The 19386-nt window shown below is 45.1% G+C and overlaps 1 protein-coding gene across 1 annotated transcript in view; it reads left to right on the top strand.

The window, feature by feature from the left end:
* CAMSAP2 (calmodulin regulated spectrin associated protein family member 2) overlaps positions 1 to 19386 on the top strand; it is a 99872-nt gene that overhangs the window by 8987 nt on the left and 71499 nt on the right. The window contains exon 2 of the mRNA XM_007456134.1: positions 9457 to 9716. Coding sequence (XP_007456196.1) covers positions 9457 to 9716 — 260 coding nt within the window. The remainder of the gene's footprint in view (positions 1 to 9456; positions 9717 to 19386) is intronic.

A 19386-nucleotide genomic window follows, 5' to 3' on the forward strand; every position in this document is an offset into this window, starting at 1 on the left:
GGTGGGGGTGGGGGGTTGGCGGGGTGTGGGGGGGTGGGGGTGTGGGTGTGGGGGTGGGGGGAGCCCTCCTCCCGCGCCCCGCCCTCTCTCACGTCCTGTCCCAGGGCACCCAGGGCTCCTCAGAGAAACTTCTCTGCCCTTCTCCCGCCTCCTCCTTCCTCTTCAAGCAGACAAAGCTGTTTGACGATGGCACATCGCAAACAGCTACGATGACAGCGAACTCCCTGTACCCCGCGTCTGACCTCCACGGCCGGCGGCTCACCCCCGACCCAGCCGCCGGTTATTTAAAGCAAGTCCCCGACATCGCGTCATCGCATCTGTAAACATACTAGTGTCTCCGGCGGCCAGGGGCTCCCTTTTTATTTTTTTAATTTATTGTTTAAGATTTTTTGATGTGGACCATTTTTAAGGTCTTTATTGAGTTTGTTACGGTGTCGCTTCAGTTTGACGTTTTGGTTTTTGTTTTGGCCCGGAGGCATGTGGGATCCTAGCTCCCCAGCCAGGAATCGAACCGTACCCGCTGCCTTGGAAGGCGAAGTCTTAACCGCTGGACCGCCGGGGAAGTCCCCAGGCGCTCCCTTTTTAAACTTTGCCGTGGTCCTGCCTGCATCACACCGCTCCCCATCACCAGTCATCTTTTTGTTTTCACTTTTCTGTTTTACAGTTCATTTGTTCCAGCCAGTATCTAAATAGGGGCCAGCCTTTGCAATTTGGTATGTCTCTCTAAGGTTTTTAAATATATAGGCTCCCCCTCCGTCTAATGTAGTTTTCCTTACAGTTTACTTACTGGAGAAACCATAGTATTCGTCCTGTCGTTTCCCACGGCCTGGATCGCCACGGGATTGTTTAACAGGTTTCTTTTTGTCTGTATTTCTTATACATTGACAGCTAAATATAGAGAATTGTACAGATTCCAGTTTGATTTTTGTTTTTTTTTTGCACACTCCATAGGTTTGTGTACCTCCACCAGGAGGCACTTAATGTCTCGTTATTTCTCTTTGTGTCATGGCTTGTTTGTTTGTTAGTGGGAATTCTCTTCCCTGTATTAAATGTCTGGGTGCCCTGGGGGAGAAGTTTCCACAACCAACTGCCAGGCAGCCACCCTGGAGGTCACGGAGCAGGAATATTCACAGACAAACCCAGAGTGCTTCAATCACAGGGACTGTTCAGTCGGTTTACTGTGAGAAGCGAGGGCAAAGAAAGGTGGGGTGAATTAACACACCCTCCCCGAATCCTGCAGCACACCACACCTCGTTCTTTGTCCTTGTCCGTCTCTTTCTGCTCCATCAGCCTTGCCCACGGATGGTATGGTTGCAACAACCAGCGCTGAGGTTTGAACAAGGAGGCCCACAGTGACATAAGGCCGCACACTTGCTCCATCAGAGACGCAGAGGACATGCATGCCTGCCACAGCTGTGGCTTGTCGGGAAGCCTGATGAATAGCCTTGGGTCCTGTGCGCCTTGGGCAGAGCACACGCAGGCCAGAATGTGTGTCACTGATGGGTGGCCCAGTTAAGCATTCATGAATTTTAAGTGTTCATGTATATTTAGTGTTCATTCCCTATTGTTTGTTTAGCCTCATGTATATTTAATATATCATGAATATTTATTGCCTGGTGTATCTTGTGTATCATGAATAGTTAGCACCTTGGGACCTCATGAATATTAGTTATCTTCTGGTTTTTCCATTCCTTACTATGTTTAACATACGTATGCTGCTAACGACTTACCTTTACTTGGTACATTCTTTGAGTTCTGTCCATGATTAACAACTTTTTGCTTACTAGTACTTATCTGTACTTCAAGTATCTTAAAAGGTTTCATGTATATTTTACAAACTTAGGCATCTTTTATAACAGAATTGGAGAGCCTCGGGAGTAAAAGTGCATTTTCTGAGGTACAGGAAAGGCAGGATAACTGTTCTGTTCTTTCCCTTTATTGGGGGGAAATTGGACCAAACTGAATGGATCACTGACCCCCGAGAATCTGGAAGGGAGTAAAGAACAGGGAGGAAGAGCATGTGAACAGTGGTGACAAGAATGTGCAAAGGCTTTGCGGGGGAAGGGAGCGTGCATGGTTCCGGGAACTGAATGGGCCGCCAGGGGCAGGGTCATGTCTTTCTTGTAGGTCAGAGGAAGGCTTTGAGTCCTTAAAGAAGCAGAGGGCATTGAAGACCCTGAGGTCTGGCAGGGTGTGTCACATGCTCAAGTTTGCCCACGGGAAGTAAGCAGATTCTGGCTACAGTAGAGAATGGTTTGGAGTGGGGACAGGTGTGAACATTGCAAAGACAAGTTTAGGAGTAATGCAGTAGTGCAGATGCAAAGTTCCGAGAGCCGGGACCAGGAGGTGGGAGTTGAGATTGCAAGAAGGGGAGGGTTGGGCTGGATTTGCTGATGGATTTGGTCTGGGGCTTGAGGGGCGACGCCTAGATGCCGCTGTACTTTCTGTGACGCAGGGAACACCGGGAATGATTACGCTTGGGGCGAAGGTTGATTTGGGGCATTTTGAGGTTTCCTGACTCTCTTCAGTGTGATTTCAAATGCATAACAATAGTACAAGGAATTCCTGCATACCCTTTCCCCAGGGCTACCAGTTGTTAACCTTTTGTCCCATTTTCTCCCTTTCCCTTCCCCCCACACAAATCCGTGTGTGTCTGTATATACGTACACATACACGCGTAATGTTTTCTGAGCTGTCTGAGAAAGAATTAGAGACATTGTACCCTCTACCCCTAAATACTTCAGGCTCTCTCCTGATGAGAGATGAACGATAAGTCTCAGATAATCTCAGTAAAATTATAAGAATAAGGAAATTTAACTTCGACCCCGTATTATCTAATCCACATCCCCTATTCAGATTTGCCATTGTCTTAATGCCCTGTGTTGCTGCTTTTTTTTCCCATTCCAAGATGCAGTCCAGGATCGTGCATCACATTTAGTAGACTTGTCTCTGTCACCTCCTTAACCTGGAACGGCGTTTCAGTCTGTCTCTGTCTTCCATGATACTGACATTGTGAAGCCTCAGCACCCCAGCTGCATGCTGAGCTGGGTGGCAGGCCCCTGCCCTGGGCACTGTCTTTGCCTGGTGCCCCTGGCACAAGCAGGCAGTTCCCTGCAGGCTCCAACTGGGCCACCTCCTGCCTCGTGGTCCTCTGCCCTCTCTGGAACGCTGGGCCCTCATTCCGCCCCTGGGCTCCATGACTGGGACGACGATGAGATTCTGGTGTGGCTGCGGGCAGTGTCCCAACAAGAAAACCTAGACAGTCTGAAGGAACAGTACACAGACCCCTGCCCCAGACAAGAGGTGATGGAGTCCCAGGAACCGGAGACGTTTCCCGACCCCCCACTCCTGTCCCCTGGTGTCACCCCGTCTTCTTTGGCTTTCTTCCTCCTTGTCCTTTGACCACCTACTCTCTACTCTCCCTCCTTCCCTCCCTGCTCGCCTCCAGCTGACCCACCCTCGCACCCCCTCTCATCCCTGCCACCTCCATCACCTGTCTCTCCAGCAGCAGGTGTGCTTTGTTGCCCCCTGCCTGGCAGCATCCCTGCGTTCCTCAGGGGGCTTGGGCAGGGTTGCCCAGGAGGCACCAGAGATGAACCACTGGGCAGCCAGGCAGCCGCAGAGTAGAAATATCTAGACAGAGCGCAGTTTCCTTACCCTCTGTTGCTTCCAGGATCAGACCGCGTGACATCCTGCCTCATGCACCGAGATGCCAGGGAAATGCGGGCAGGAAGTAGGAAATCCAAGTTCTCAGTACCCCGAAAATGTCTGAGCCTGCAGTGTCGATTTGTTCCCTTTATTAAAATGTATTTTTATCTTATGAAAACAGTAGGCCAGTTATTTTATAGAATGTCCCTCATTTGGATCTGTCTAACGTGTCTTCTTGATGGATTCAAGTTATACGAACCTGGCGGGACGACCACAGAAGAGGTGCTGTGTTTTCAGTGTGGGTTCTGTCAGGGGCACGCAATGTACGTTCATGATGTTGGTGATGCAGACTTTGATCACTCGCTTCAGGCGGTATCTGCCACTTCTCTCCGCTATAAAGTTATTATTTTCCATCTTTAATTAAGAAGCAATTCGTGGGGAGATAATTTGAAATACCCTGTTCATCAAACCCACCAATTTAGCATCCAAAAGGATTCTTGCTTGAATCAGTTGTTATCCCATTTATTTTATCCCATTTTTAGTTGGTATTCTACTACAAGGAAGAGTTTCCCCTTCTTTTTCTTTCACATACTTATTCATTTATTTGTTTACATCAGGGTGGACATTCTTGTTTTATTCAGTGGGTTATAATCTTTTATTGTCATTATTTATTTTGATGTTCAGATTGTCTCAGATTTGGTCAATGGGATCTCCTTCCGGCTGAATCCTGTGACCTTTTGACGCGGTCCCATCATTTGTTAGATTTTGCACACACGCGTGCGCGTGTGCGCGCTCGCGCACACACACACACACACACACACACACACACACACACACACACGTTTTAGGTGATCTTGCAGTTTTCCTGCTCCAGCCCGGCAGGAAACAGCCATTTCTGGAGGAGTCCTGGTTCGTTTTAATGGGAGGCGTATTAGAAACTGAGATATAGGTGTGAGGCTTATTGCCGCTGGGATGTAGCAGACAGAGCTAGGAAACACGCACGTGCAGATGTGACTCTCTCTGTCACAGATGCATGCCAACCACCATGTGTCCACACTGACACTTCCCATCTCAGTTCAGCCCCACAGAGCTCGCTCGGACCCCCGCCCCACTTTCCATGTTTCTGAGAAACCAGGCTCTGGTTTGGGGTTCGTGAAGGGTTGTGAGGACCTGGAGCTCAGGAGAGGTCCCTTCGTCTCTCAGCGGGAGAGGAGTGGAGGGGTGACTTCAGTGGGTCTTGGGTGCAGGGAGGGAGCAGGGGCGCTACCTTCATTGGTGTCTTCCTTGAAGGCCGGGCTCAGTTTAGGTACTTTACCTTGTACATTCTTAAATATCTGAGTGCCTGCTGTGTTCCAGGCACTGTTCGAGGTGCTGTGACAGAGGACAGGAGAGTGTCCCACTCTCCTCGAGGCTGCATTGTAGTGGGAGGGGGTAGAGATGGGCTAACCTAAATATTATGGGGTAGTAATCATTGAAACTGGACGACTGCGTGAGGTCAGGGAAGGTGTATCTGGGAGATGACCGCTGACTGAGCTCCCGATGGGAAGGGCTGACCGCGGGACGAGGGTGAGGGGCCGGGGAGTAGCTGGTGCCCAGGCCCCGAGGGACAGACGTGGCACCCTGTAGCGTCTGCGGTGTGGTGGGCCCAGAGGTGGAGGAACTAGAAGTCAGGAGCGGCCATGACTGCACACCTGTGCAGGCTGGGGAGCCCGAACTCAGGACAGACAGTTCCTGCACTCACGGTCCCGGTCAGGGAAGACACAGCTTTTAAATCCAAAGCCCCAGTTTCCCCACTCTGTCATGCTGCCTCCTGCTGGTAGTGAATGTAGGTTAACTGGAAAAGGTTTGGTTTTGAGAGGGATACTATTGCAGAAGTAAAGAGCGGCCTAGGGGAAAACTGTCAGGTCTTTCAAAGCAGGTACAAGGAGTAAATTATGAGTACTAGTATAGAATCTGGGAGTTGAGGGGAAATTTGAAATCTGGGAGTCCCTTTAGGACAAGACTAATGACTAAAATTAATAATAATAATAACATTTTCATTCATCAAATATTTATTTCGTGCTCGCCATGTATCAGGCACTAAGATGCTACGGTTTGTATTATGGGGAATAATTATGGTCCTTGCCCTCTGGTCATGTAGGAGGTACTCTTTTTTTTTTTTAATTAATCTTTATTGGAGTATAGTTGCTTTACAACGTTGTGTTAGTTTCTGCTCCACAGCAAAGTGAATCAGCTATAGAATACATATATCCCCTCTTTTCTGGATTTCTGTGAGGTACTCATTTTAATACATCCTTGTCAACCGTGGGTGTAAAAATTACTTGCCATTTTGATAGGCAAAGTCTCACTGTAACTTTCTCTGATTACCGGTACTATGATTTTTTAAAAAAATGTTAACTGACCATTTTTGGTTAATTTAGAGTTCCAGGTGTAGGGCTTACTTTTACTTGGAGTTTTTGAAACTCACAAATTCTGTCTTAGTAATTGCCTTAGACATAATTTTTAGATTTGGAAAATAAGGCAGTGTTCCCATGGTTGAGTGGTGATGTTTCTGAATCGCATTCCCCTTGTACCCCCTGACCGTTCACTGTTTTAAGGAAATCTGTGTCATTTGCTGGTGTATGGATGCAACTGGTAACTCAGCTAACTAGCTAACTCAGCTTGATAGAAAAGTGCCTTGGGCAAGACTGTTTCTGTGCCCTCTGCCTGTGCCCAAGCATTTCAGACGATTGTTAATTTCAAAGCTTAGCTCTAGTCAGGATTTATAATAACATGAGAAAGGTAGGTTCTTGCTTAAGTCCTGGTGCACAAGAAAAACTTGTCTCTTATCCTTTGCAATTCTGGGAGTGGAGTTTCAGTTTCTTGAAGTATTAATTTCTTACCTTCTTGTACTCTGGAGGTGAGGGGCAGGGTGAAACCTCTTATCTTTGATTTTGCCTGTTTATTTTCTAAATATGTGGTTTCAGGTCATTTGCTTTAAAAATGTGATACAACTCCAAACTGTTTTCTAAAAAATGATAGTCGCGTACTGTTGGCAAAATGAGAGACATTTTCGAAGTCTTCTTTTAAGCATATTTAGTTCTTGAAGACTTGTTCTTAAAAGTGACCTACTTTACAATACTCAGTATGCAGTTTTGCATTCTTTTGGGGTGGAATAATCTGTTTTTGTCATATTCTTGAAACATTCTTTGACTTGCTGTGGATCCCTTCCCTTTTCCTTGCGTTGAGGTCATTTTGAAACTTACATTTTCATCACTTAGATTTGTGGGTTCGTCATAATAAAATGAAAATAGCCCCTAAGCTGTATGTTTTCCACCTTCCAGCCTGTTGATCCTGGCAAACCATTGTTATTTTTGAATCTGTTTAGCTACAAGGTTTAGAGCTAAGACTCTGCACTTATCAGCTATGTGTCCTTGGGCAAGGTATCCTTTCTTGAGTTCCTTATCTGTAAAATAGGGACAAGAGGGTTGTTAGTATTGAACGACAGAATGCACGTTTGTGACGGTGCCCGCACATAAAGGCCCTTTTTAAGTATTACACATTCCTGATACTTTTCTGTGTATTGTCTGATTTGACAGTTCCACCAAGTTGTAATAAAGATCATGCGTGAGAATGGATGTAAAAGCCGTAAATAAATGTAAGCGGATGTACAGGTGTGGTGAGGTTTGTAACCCTGATGATGAGCAGTCACTTTTCTTTGCACAGCAGATGTTTAGGTACCAAGTCACCGCCTTAGTCACTTTTTATTGTTATAGGGGGAAAAATCTATTATGTATACATTTTATAATAATTGTCTTAAAATCAAATAATTTCCCTTTTAAATTTGCTCTACGAGTAGCTTCCATTTAGCTCCTGTGATACTAAAATTTAAGTGAGTGCCAGCACCGTGTTCTGTGGATTACAACGGAGCTCATGTATCACGCTGAGGCAGCTGCAAAGTTTAAGGCTGGCTCACTACTGGTTAATGCAGCTACAAAGGAAGGAAAGTGTTTTCAATTATTAAATGAGGATGGTATTTTTAGATATCTCCAAAATCCCAAATTGGTACACCTACTCTTGACCTCTCTCCAGAGTCCTGTATTCCCAGCTGCTTTTTGGATATTTCCACTTGGATATTTTTGCTATTGTCTCAGACTCAGCATATGTAAAACTAAGTTTATGATCTTGCTTCTGGAGTTGATGCTTCCTCTGATTCTCTTTTCTCTTTTATTTATTTTTATTTTTTTCATTTTAAATTTATTTATTTATTTTTGGCTGCGTTGGGTCTTCGTTGCTGCGCGCAGGCTTTCTCTAGTTGCCGCGAGCGGGGGCTACCCTTCGTTGTGGTGCGCGGGCTTCTCATTGCGGTGGCTCCTCTTGTTGTGGAGCACGGGCTCTAGGTGTGCGGGCTTCAGTAGTTGTGGCACAGAGGCTCAGTAGTTGTGGCTCGCGGGCTCTAGAGCGCAGGCTCAGTAGTTGTGGTGCACGGGTTTATTTGCAGCGCGGCATGTGGGATCTTCACAGACCAGGGCTCGAACCCGTGTCCCCTGCATTGGCAGGCAGATTCTTAACCACTGCGCCACCAGGGAAGCCCCTTGATCATTTATTGCTTAGTGTTGTTTCCAGTTTCTGAATTGCTGAACTTTACCTTTCTGTCTAGATTATTTGTAGACTACCGGCTCCTTGTGGGTAAGGATTATTTCTAAATCCTTGAATTCCCCACAACCATACTCATGTAGAAAGTGAACGTGCAATCATTATGATACTATTATTTGATGAAAATATTTTTCTAAATGATAGGACCTGTCAAAAACTTCAAGGTAAAATTGCTATGGAGTATATTAATACTCGCGAGTACACCTTTTGGAAGGCTGACGTTGCTGGGCGCTGTGGCATCGTCGGGCTCACGCTGAAGCTGCCTGTTCAGGAGGCTCCTCAAAGCCATGATGGGCGGCGGGTGGCCCCGAGGCCTCATTCTCCGGGGGCCTGGCTGGTGTCGGGCCAGAGCTGCCAGGTTCTGTGACTATGGCTCTACGCCAGCTTCCTGCTCAGATGCCCGTCCTTGCCTGGTGTTCTTCCCGGGCGATGGCCTGGCCGCCAGAGAGAAACTCAGAGACCGTCCCATCGCCCAGCTGCCCTGTCTGTCTCCCCCGAAGGGAGCAGCTGGGTGCCCAGGAAGGCTTTCTGGGGTGGGGCGCGGGGTCGTGGGAAGGCGGAGGAAACAGGGCTTCCTGGCGTTCGGGACCTGTAAGGGTGGTTCTGCGAGAACCGCAGCTGTAGCGGCCCCTCGGCAGCCTCCGCGGCCCAGCAGGAAGGAGAGGCCAGAGGCGGCGGGAGGCGGAGGGCCGGCGCGCGGTGGGCGCGTCCTGCTTGGCAGCCGGCGAGCCGGGCAGCTTTGGGCGAAGGATTTTATACTCCCAGGCGTCGGGGCCTAGCGGTGCCCGGAAGCAGCTGTTATCGTGAGCGCTTGAATGTGAGCGGATCCGCCGGAATGGGCTTTTCGGAGCCTTGTAGCTCGCTCTCTTGTGTTCCAGCGTGCACGTGGGAATACTTTCCGCAGACTGCCTGGACTCAGAAGACGTCTCTCCTTGATCGCTTGGTAGAGTCGCTTTTTAGAATATTCTCGGAACCGTATCTTCTGTAGAGGAAAATTCTCTCTCTTTCTCGTTCCAGATTACCTGCCAAGGTCGAATAAATCATCTTTTCAGCTAAAGGGTTATTGTTATTTTTAGAAGGAATCTTAACTTTTAAGACATGAATGATTATTAGATAAACTGTGTTTCTTTTATAAAAACCTTGTAAGAAATTGTTTCCCCTTAATCTTTGTAGAAAATGTGCCAGAGGAGCTTCGAGAGCCATTTTACACAGATCAGTATGACCAGGAACACATCAAGCCGCCTGTTGTTAATTTGCTTCTCTCGGCTGAACTGTACTGTCGCGCTGGGAGCCTCATTCTCAAGAGCGACGCTGCCAAGCCCCTTTTGGGCCATGATGCTGTCATCCAGGCTTTAGCGCAGAAAGGTCTTTATGTCACTGACCAAGAAAAATTGGTAACAGAACGAGATCTCCACAAGAAACCCATACAGATGGTGAGTCTTTATACACCCAAGATTATTTTGTTTCAAGTGTGTACGTTTGTGAATTGTATTATAATACAGAGGGACATAGGTTTTACAATTGCATTGTCATCTCTGCCTAGAGTTTAAAAAAATACCTTTTTTCTTACAAGCCTCATTTTTAGATTAAGGAAGATTTTTTAAAATTGAAGTGTAGTTGATTTACAGTGTTGTGTTTCAGGTGTGCAGCAAAGTGAACAAATTAAGGAAGATTTTAATAAACTATTTTGGAATGTTTGGAATGTTATAATGCCTGGGAGAAACAATTACATAATTTCCAACTAAAGTAAAGTGATTTCTTTTTTGATTTAAAAACTGTTTTCCATCCTAGAGACTAGAAGAGATGTAAAGTGCCTCCTTTTATTCTCATTAGGAAAGAGCTGGGATTTGTAAGTGTTCATTTACATGCTTGAATGACCTCTTGGTAAATGTCTGTATATCAGATACTTTAGTTTATTTAACAACTTGAATTCATTCTTGTGGAAAATACACAGTGAAGGGCTCTGCACTGGCTTGGGACTAGCAGGCAGGCCTCTCTCATGATAGTCTGTGGAGACACACAGATGCTCAGGTTCACCGTATGCCGCTTCGATCTGCGGTACCGCTTTAGCTCAGGTTTACAAAACCCTGGGCATCGTCGAGAATGGCATTAGAACAGCGGATTCGCACACTTAATTAAATCATGCTCTTGTATGAGACATTCCTTACTTCGGAGGAAGGAGAGAGATATACAAGAAGAAGATATGAAATTTTGAAAATTGAGGAATTTCAAAGAATGAACGAAAATTAGTTAACCAAATATAGTGCTGAAAGAGATGATTGATCCGCTTTTGCTTTCTGCCTATTTTCCTTCTTAAAAAAACACTGTTACTTTCAAGAAATGGAGAACAATTTCTCAAGAAACATTTAGTGAATTTAGTAATAGATTTATAATAGAATTATTAAGGAAAACTAAGAGTGGTTATTATCAGATGTGAGATTTTCACCTCTTACTGACAGCTTCAGGTCCACCTTGCGGGTTCCCCCGATCGTTGTGCGCCTGCCTCTGTGCTCAGGTGTCCCCACGGGCGCTCACCGCCACCTCTCTGCAGTCACTGCGCTAGTGGGATGCTTCTGCTCTGATTATTTTTGCTTCCATCGTTCAGGCCAAATGGATGGTTATAAAGCACGTCCGCGACGTTGAATCTGTGTCTGTGTTTGCTCAGTACCCGTTCTTTCAGGTACCAAAGTTACACGTCACATGACCTGGTCCTTCTAGCATTAGAGGAGGTTATCTATTTTAGATCCTCTTTAATAAGAGTGAAACAAACCTACCACATTTTCCTCATTATTTTTCCTAGTGCAGCTCGTGTGCGTGAAGATACAGGTTTGGTAGACGACTAATCGCATTCCTGTCAGGTTTCTTTCACTCCGTATCGATCCTGCTATTAAATCTGACTCCAGTAGATGAGATTTAAGGAACGTGATGTAAATGATGCGGCCTCTGGTCCTCTGGGTCTGGCTTCTGTCTGTGGGCATCAGGCACTCATGCTTGACTACATCACCTTCACCCTAGCAGTGTCACACCTACTGATCTGTGTTTTAATTGTATACGTTCAGTTTTTCTTACAGTTTGATTTAAAGTTTTCCAGTTGCTGTGAAATTTTGACTGATGATGCCGTACTATAACTATTTTTCTAAGACCCATACGAGAAAATTTCTCCGAGTCCTAGTAAAAGCTTTGTTTCCTGAGAAACTGTTTGGTCTGGTTTTAGGGTAGTAAGAATCAGCTTCCTGCCTTGTCCTGCTTTTTGAGAAGTATAATGCAAACTGGTATGTTTAACTGACCCCTACCACACTTCCCACCTCTAAATTATCTTGGTGTGTTTGAGATCTTTTATTTCTGTACGCTGCCTCACAGCCTTTTGGGGGAAAGAAATGTGTGCTGGTAGCAGAGATAGCATTCTAAGGCAAGTTTGACTAACCAGATTTTATTAACTTGGGGGGGGTGGGGATTGAAAGCAATGCCTTTCTTTAAAAATGACAACACCCGTTGCTTTCTACCACAGTGCTTTTAAAGACAGAGTTTGAGAGTGTAGCCTTTAAAATGTTTTCTTCTGTATTTATATCCATGGGCAAGTGTTTTCGGGCATTATGTTTCAAAGCCAGTTAATAGTTATGATGTATTAAGGTTTATTCATAACTATTAACTGAATTGTCTGTCAGGTTGCTAGAAGGGGTTGTAGAGCCGTGGTCTGCCTGATGGCTGTCACGCATATGTGAGTAAAGGACAGATCGTGAACCAGGCACAGTTGCAGGGCTGGAAGCACAGGCTCTGAGAGCTGACGCTAACACGTGAGTCAGCGTTAAACGTACGGCGAATTGTGTGCATTAAAACCACAGGGGAGCGCCTTCAACCAGAAGTGTGTTCTGACCCAAATCAGGTTTGCTGTCAGATTATTTGTCAGCACAAATACTGGTATGTAGGTTGCCTTGAAAATTGAGGGACTTGTACAGCAAATGGAGCCAGATGTTAAGAATGATAGCTTTTGAACTTTCCCGCACAGCAAAATGAACTTGCATGTGGATTGTGTTCGATATCATCAGGTTGGGCTGGGGGATTTGATCCATGTCATAAAATCTTAAATTCATAGAACTTTAGAGCCATCAAGAGCATTAGAGATCAGAAACCAGTGTGTAGTAGAAAACTTCCCAATCAGGAGGAGCCTGGGGAACACGAGTCCGTGGGAACTTTGAACACAGACGCCCTGGCCCCCAAGGCAGAGCTGCTAGCATAGAGCCTTTAGAAGAGGGGGTCAGTACCTGTATTTTCAAAGAAGTGTTCAAGGTGATTTGTATGATAAGAATGGGATCTGGGAAATTTGATCTAATCCAGAGTCATTTCAGATATGTAAAACTTAGAATTTAGAGAGGTTAAGTGATTTGCCTAGGGTTGCACCGTTATTTAGTAGCAAAAGTAGAATTGGAATCTGAATGAGCTAAAACTGTGGCTTTCTAATTTAGACTGCTGTAATTTGAAGCGAATTTGAGCACTTAAATATTTGGACTCATGCTATCTAAACCGTAGACTGCTTATGAATCAAACTCTTGGTTGTAAATCAGCTTTCCAGCCATGTTTGTATATGTAGGAAATAAGAGTTGATATTTATAAAACTCCATAAAGTAAATGTATATAGTATGTGTGATATGAAACAAGGAGATTGATCTTCATATTTGATTTATAAAATAACGGTTATTATTTAATCAGATCTTGTTTTGGAACAATCATCCTCATATAACAAAACTTTTATTTTGAAGTGCTTTCTTTTAATGAGTAGCAAAAAGATTTAATACTCTGCTTAATTAATGGAAATTAAAGTGGGCTGATAAATCATTTGATAAGTAAGGCATAAAATGGTCTCTCAGTGAACTGTCAGGATTGTTATAAGGGATGTTTTTGGATATTCAGAAAACATAAGCTAAAAAGTTAGTACGTATCCCTGCTACTGTCCATTACACTGCTTTGTAGTAGTGGCAGGCCAGTGAAGCTGTGTTTAGAACACAGAAAGATGATGGAAATATTTGTTTACCTTCAAGAAGGACATTCCTGTAGGTAAAGAAGTGTTACTTTATTTTATTGCGTTTTGTGGTCTGTGCATTCACCTGACCACTGACACCTCCACTTGAATGATGTGGAACTTAGAATCCAGTGAGGAGGAAGATTGCAAAAAATGCTAATTAGCATGAAACAAGCGCTCTAAGTATGAGTTTAAGCAATAGGCATTGGGAACGTACAGATGGGCGTGATGATTTCTGCCGGGGAGGATGAGGAAAGGCTTCAGAGGATGAATGATTAATGAGCTTTCAGTGGTTGGGAAAAGGGGTGGGTGACAGAGGTGACTGGCCTGAAGGAATTCTTGACCCAAGTTTGAACTGAAAGCATATATGTCACTAATTACAGTGTTGCCTGTGTGGAGGCATAAATGTGAGATGAGGCTAAAAGATAGGGTGGGCTTCCTAGGTGGTGAGGAGGCTCTGAGCCGAAGTTGAGGGTCTGTAGCTTTTTTTTGTGGTTACAGGATCATGGAATAAGTTTTCATACTGTTTTTCTGGGGTTTTTGTCGGTGGTGGTGGTGGTGGTAGTGGTGGTTTGTTGACATGTTTTTTCCAGCCTGCGTCAAGCAAACAAAACGTGGCAAAACACAGTGAAGCACTTTGTGTGCCGATTTGCTTATATCCATCTGTATACGTGTTCACGTACCATCCCACCCGGAAGCCCTTTTGGTGTGGCTTACTCTGTGCCAGGCAGTGTGCCTCCACGTTTCATCCCCCGTCTCACATAAGTTAAATCTTACAGCAATCCTTAGAGGAGAGTGTGTGGTCCCCGCTGCAGGGATGAGGAGGCTGAGGCTTTGAGAACGCGGCCCCGGCCTCGGAGCCAGCGCAGGGAGGGGGCGGAGGCTGGGTTCAGGCAGGCCAGCTCTGCTGCGGCTGGCTGTAGTTTCGTCTTCGCCTGGGTACGGGAAGTCCTGGGAGGTGGGCCGATGGGAGCGGGTGAGAGGAGAGAGGGGCTGTAGGCGGGAGGGAGCAGGGCCTGCGCAGCCCTCTGCCCTGGCTTCTGCTCCTGCTGTAGCCTAGTGTGAAGGGCTGAGGACGGAGGGCAGCTGAAGCAGCTGTGATCAGGTCTTCCTGGGGGGTGGTTTAAGACTGTGCGTGGCAGGGCTTCCCTGGTGGCGCAGTGGTTGAGAGTCCGCCTGCCGATGCAGGGGACGCGGGTTCGTGCCCCGGTCCGGGAAGATCCCGCATGCCGCGGAGCGGCTGGGCCTGTGAGCCATGGCTGCTGGGCCTGCGAGTCGGAGCCTGTCCGCAACGGGAGAGGCCACAACAGTGAGAGGCCCGCGTACCGCAAAAAAAAAAAAAAAAAAAAAAAAAAAAAACAAAAAAAAAAAAAAAAAAAGACTGTGCATGGTGATCCCCCGGTTACCACCGATTCTGCTGGGCGCACGGAACCGAGCTGGGGGAGCATCGTGCAGTCCTTCCTCCTGTTTTCCTTCCCTGCCTCCCTTCCAACTGCCAGCACACTGGTCCTGTCAGCAGCTGCTGTTGGGATTTCCTTGGCACCTCTGTCACTGGAACTCGGGATCCTGTACCCATGTAGAAGCTTTAAAAAATCTTTTCCCCATGTAAGAAGGTTAAAAATTGCACTTTAGAGGAAAAGGATTTTATATACATGTAACATTATAGTAGTGGTTGAGAAGGTACGTATTTCTAGTCACCCTTGTATAATAATGCCTTACAAACTTAGGAGCAGAGCTTGTCTGTGAAAAATTATTTTAAATTCTCATAGCCATTGTTGAGCAGGGTTTTTTCTTCATGCGTAGTGCCGGGTCTTTCTGTTTCCCATGGATCATGTACCTAGTTTGGGCTCCGTCAGTATTTCGAGGTAACATATACGCCTCAGTTACAAAGTCACAGTATCTTTTGATATCTTACAACCGTGTTTATTGTGTTTGAGTTTATTTGTAACAGTTATTTAGAACTCCAAATTACTTTCTTATAGAAATAACTTGACGACTGGTGCTTATTTTACCAGATGATCTCACAGTAACCTTTATATTTATAATAAAACTGAAGTCAGGCAGGCCGTTTATTAATCTATTCAGTTTAGTTACGGAGCTTCCGTCGTGTACGCTATATTACCTGCTGTGATGAAACAGAGTCCCTGTCCTTCACTGGCTCACTTTCTACTGGAGATTATAGAAACATAAGCACACTGTGGTACGTACGTTTCAGGAGTTCAGGGGCACCAAACTCAGTCCTAATGTTAGTCCGAGTCTTGACGGCTCTGAAGGGGTTGCCAGGTGGGCACAGAAGCGCCTGTTGTAGGTGGTGCATGAGTGCCAGGGGTGTGAGAACCGTGTGCACCGTCACAGCTTTAGCCCAGGGTACGTGTCGGGGCCGACGAGCACCGAGGCCAGACCGTTGGGTGGGGGCAGGGTACGGATGAGCTTCTGTGTCCCCCAAGTGTCACTTCATCCTGGAAGTGATGGGGCTTTAAACCAGGGAGGAGGGCATCAGACTTGTGTTACAGTCACTGTGCCGTGGGAGAGACACCGCTGGAGGCCGTGGAATTTCAGGAGAAGCGTCTTTGAGGTGGAATTGAGATGATTTTTTTTTTTTAGTCTGTCCCTGTCCCCCACCCTTCCCCTCTGGTAACCGTAAGTTCCTTCTCTAAGTCTGTGAGCCTGTTTCTGTTTTGTAAATAAGGTCATTTGTATCATTTGTTTTTTAGATTCCACATGTAAGTGATATCATATGATATTTGTCTTTCTCTGTCTGACTGACTTGACTTAGTATGATAATCTTCAGGTCCATCCCTGTTGCTGCAAATGGCATGATTTCATTCTTGTTAATGGCCGAGTAATATTCCATTGTATATCTGTACCACATCTTCTTTATCCATTTCTCTGTTGATAGACACTTAGGTTGCTTCCATGTCTTGGCTATTGTAAACAGTGCTGCAGTGAACACTGGGGTGCATGTATCCTTTTGAACCAAGTTTTTCTCCAGATATATGCCCATGAGTGGCATTGCTGGGTCATATGGTACTTCTATTTTTAGTTTTTTAAGGAACCTCCGTACTGTTCTCCATAGTGGCTGTGTCAATTTACATTCCCACCAACAGTGTAGGAGGGTTCCCTTTTCTCCACATCCTCTCCAGCATTTATCGTTTGTAGATTTTTTTGATGATGGCCATTCTGACCTGTGTGAAGTGATACCTCACTGTAGTTGAAATATGCGTTTCTCTAATAATTAGTAATGTTAAGCATCTTTTCATGTGCCTCTTGGCCATCTGTATGTCTTCTTTGGAGAAATGTCTCTTTAGGTCATCTGCCCATTGTTTTGATTGGGTATTTTGTTTTTTTTGGTATTGAGCTGCGTGAGTTGTTTGAAAATTTTGGAGACTAATCCCTTGTCGGTTGCATTCTTTGCAAACATTTTCTCCCATTCTGTGGGTTGTCTTTTTGCTTTGTTTATGGTTTCCTTTGCTGTGCCAAAGCTTTTGAGTTTAATTGGGTCCCATTTGTTTATTTTTACTTCCATTACTCTGGGAGATGGATCGAAAAATACATTGCTGCGATTTATGTCAGAGAGTGTTTGGCCTATGTTTCCTTCTAAGAGTGTTACAGTATCAGGTCTTACGTTTAGGTATTTAATCCATTTTGAGTTTATTTTTGTGTGTGGTGTTAAAGAGTGTTCTAATTTCATTTTTTGACATGTAGCTGTTCAGTTTTCCCAGCACTGTTTATTGAAGAGACTCTCTTTGCTCCATTTAATAGTCTTGCCTCTTTTGTTGTAGATTAATTGACCATAAGTGTATGGGTTTATCTCTGGGCTTTCTGTCCTGTTCCATTGATCTATATGTTGGTTTTTGTGCCAGTACCACACTGTTTTGATGACTGTAGCTTTGTAATATAGTCTGAAGTCAAGTCCTCAGTTGGGAAATGAAGAAGAGAACCTAGGATAAGGACTGGCCAAACGATTTTAGCCCTTATATCAACTCCAAGTAATTAATTGTTGGCTAACTGCTAGAAGCTGGGAAAACCAGCTCTCTGGTTTCGCTTCGTTCTGGGAGCCTCAGGCTCTAGATTTTAGCTCCCCATCCTCTGTTGCTTCTGGTGGTTCTGAATGCTGATACTTTTACCTAATATGTTAAAAAACCAAAACAAGTAAAGGGACAGCCTTTTAGTTTAAAAATCTTGAGCTGATGGTCTTACGTTTTATTTTTGGTCAGAAAGATAAAGGTTACTCTAAGTCTCGTCTAAAGCTTCTCTTTTCTTCTTAGCACCTGTTGAAAAACATAGGGATGTATGTAAGTGAAAGTGGGTCTTTGTTGTACTAAGGAATGGAGTAAGATTGATATGCATTTTGTTAGAAATGTCTGGTTTTTTAGTTTGTTATGTTACATTTATGTTTTTACCAAGAAGGTGGATGGGAATTCACTTCTTTAATGTACTTACTGAGCTCCCACTATGTACTCTAGGCTAGGCGTTGGTGATGAAGTCTATGGTCTCTGCCCTAAAGATGCTCCTGGAGACCTGAGGTGAGGAGTCACGTGGATTGAAGGATCTGTGGTGTGAAAACGGGTTAGGACCGAAGGCAGAGGAGAGTTGTGGGGATGAAGTCAGGTGTGAGGAGAGTTGAACATACTTTACAGATGTTAATTATCCACATGCAATATGTGATACAGGTGTTAGTATCACTGTTCTATAGATGAGGAAACTGATACTCCAAAAGGTGAGTTGACTTGCCCAAGGCCAGACAGGTGGGAAATGCTGATGCTCGGGCTTAGCTTGTATCTGCTGACTCCCAAGCCCGCGCTCGTCCCGTTTATACGTATGGCCTTCCAAAAACCCTAACACACACACACACACACACACACACACACACACACACAACCCTACTGTTTCTATAGTGCTTAACAGCTTATAAAGCATTTACACTTTTTTTTTTTTTTTTGGTAACAACTAGGAAAAGTAAATAGGGCAGTTATTACCATCTCTTTTTATAACAAGTAAGGAAACTTTATGGATGGATGTTGTGAGTAACTACTTGTTCAGTTCCTACTGGAACAGGTGTGCAAAGAGGCAGTGAACAGATGGTGATTGTGTAGCCAGTTGGTGACAGAATAGTGACAGGCTCGGGCCTCCCTGACTCCTGACCCAGTGCTTGCTCTGCACATACACTGTGCTGCCACCCTCGTTCCTGTCCTTATGGATTTTATTCTGCATGGATTCTGGGGAGACCGGCAGAGAATGTCAGCGTGAAGCAGGATGTGACACAGTGAGAGGGTGTGCAGCAGACACACGGAATGGTGAGAGGAGTGGGTTAGGAACCCCAAGAGCAGGGGAGGTCGGCGGGAAGGGGAGTTGTTCTGGTCGCCCAAGCGAGGGGCTGTCTTAGTCTCTTCAGGCTGCTATAACAGAATCCCACAGACTCCGTGGTTTATGAACAAGCGAAATTTATCCCCCCCAGTTCTGGACGCTGGGAAGGCCAAGGTCAAGGAGTCAGCATGGTCGGGTTTTGGTGAAGGCCTTTTCTGGGTTGTAGGCTGCCAGTTTCCCGCTGTGACCTCACGTGGGGGAACAGGCAGGGAACTCTCCGGAGCCTCTCTTACAAGGGCACGAATCCTGTTCACAAGGACCCCACCTCAGGACCTGACCACCTCCCAGAGGCCCCGCTTCCTTGTACCATCACCTGGGGCTTTAGGGTTCAGCATAGGAGTTTTGGGAGAACACGGACATTCAGATCACAGCAGGTACTCTTCTTACATAGGGATGTCTCATTTAGTGACAGCTGACGTATGAAGATACAGACTTTTAAAAATAGAGTGATTCACTTTGCAGAATAATTTTTAAATTTTAAAAATGCTTTACACCAGGATTTATTTTCACAACATTGCTTTGGAAAAATATGACTTTTAATAACCCAAGTTTCTAAGAATATGTGAAATGAAAAATATCGTCCATATTATAATGTTCAATGTAATGTTCATTATTTTAAGACTTGCACTTACATACAGTGCACAGTCTCCTTTATCTGTTGAAAACATATTTTATATTTCTCATTTTTCCCCAGCTTTATTGATAAAACTTGCATATAC

The sequence above is a fragment of the Lipotes vexillifer genome, unplaced genomic scaffold, assembly GCF_000442215.2.
Source record: "Lipotes vexillifer unplaced genomic scaffold, Lipotes_vexillifer_v1.1 scaffold1201, whole genome shotgun sequence".
Lineage (NCBI taxonomy): Eukaryota > Metazoa > Chordata > Mammalia > Artiodactyla > Lipotidae > Lipotes > Lipotes vexillifer.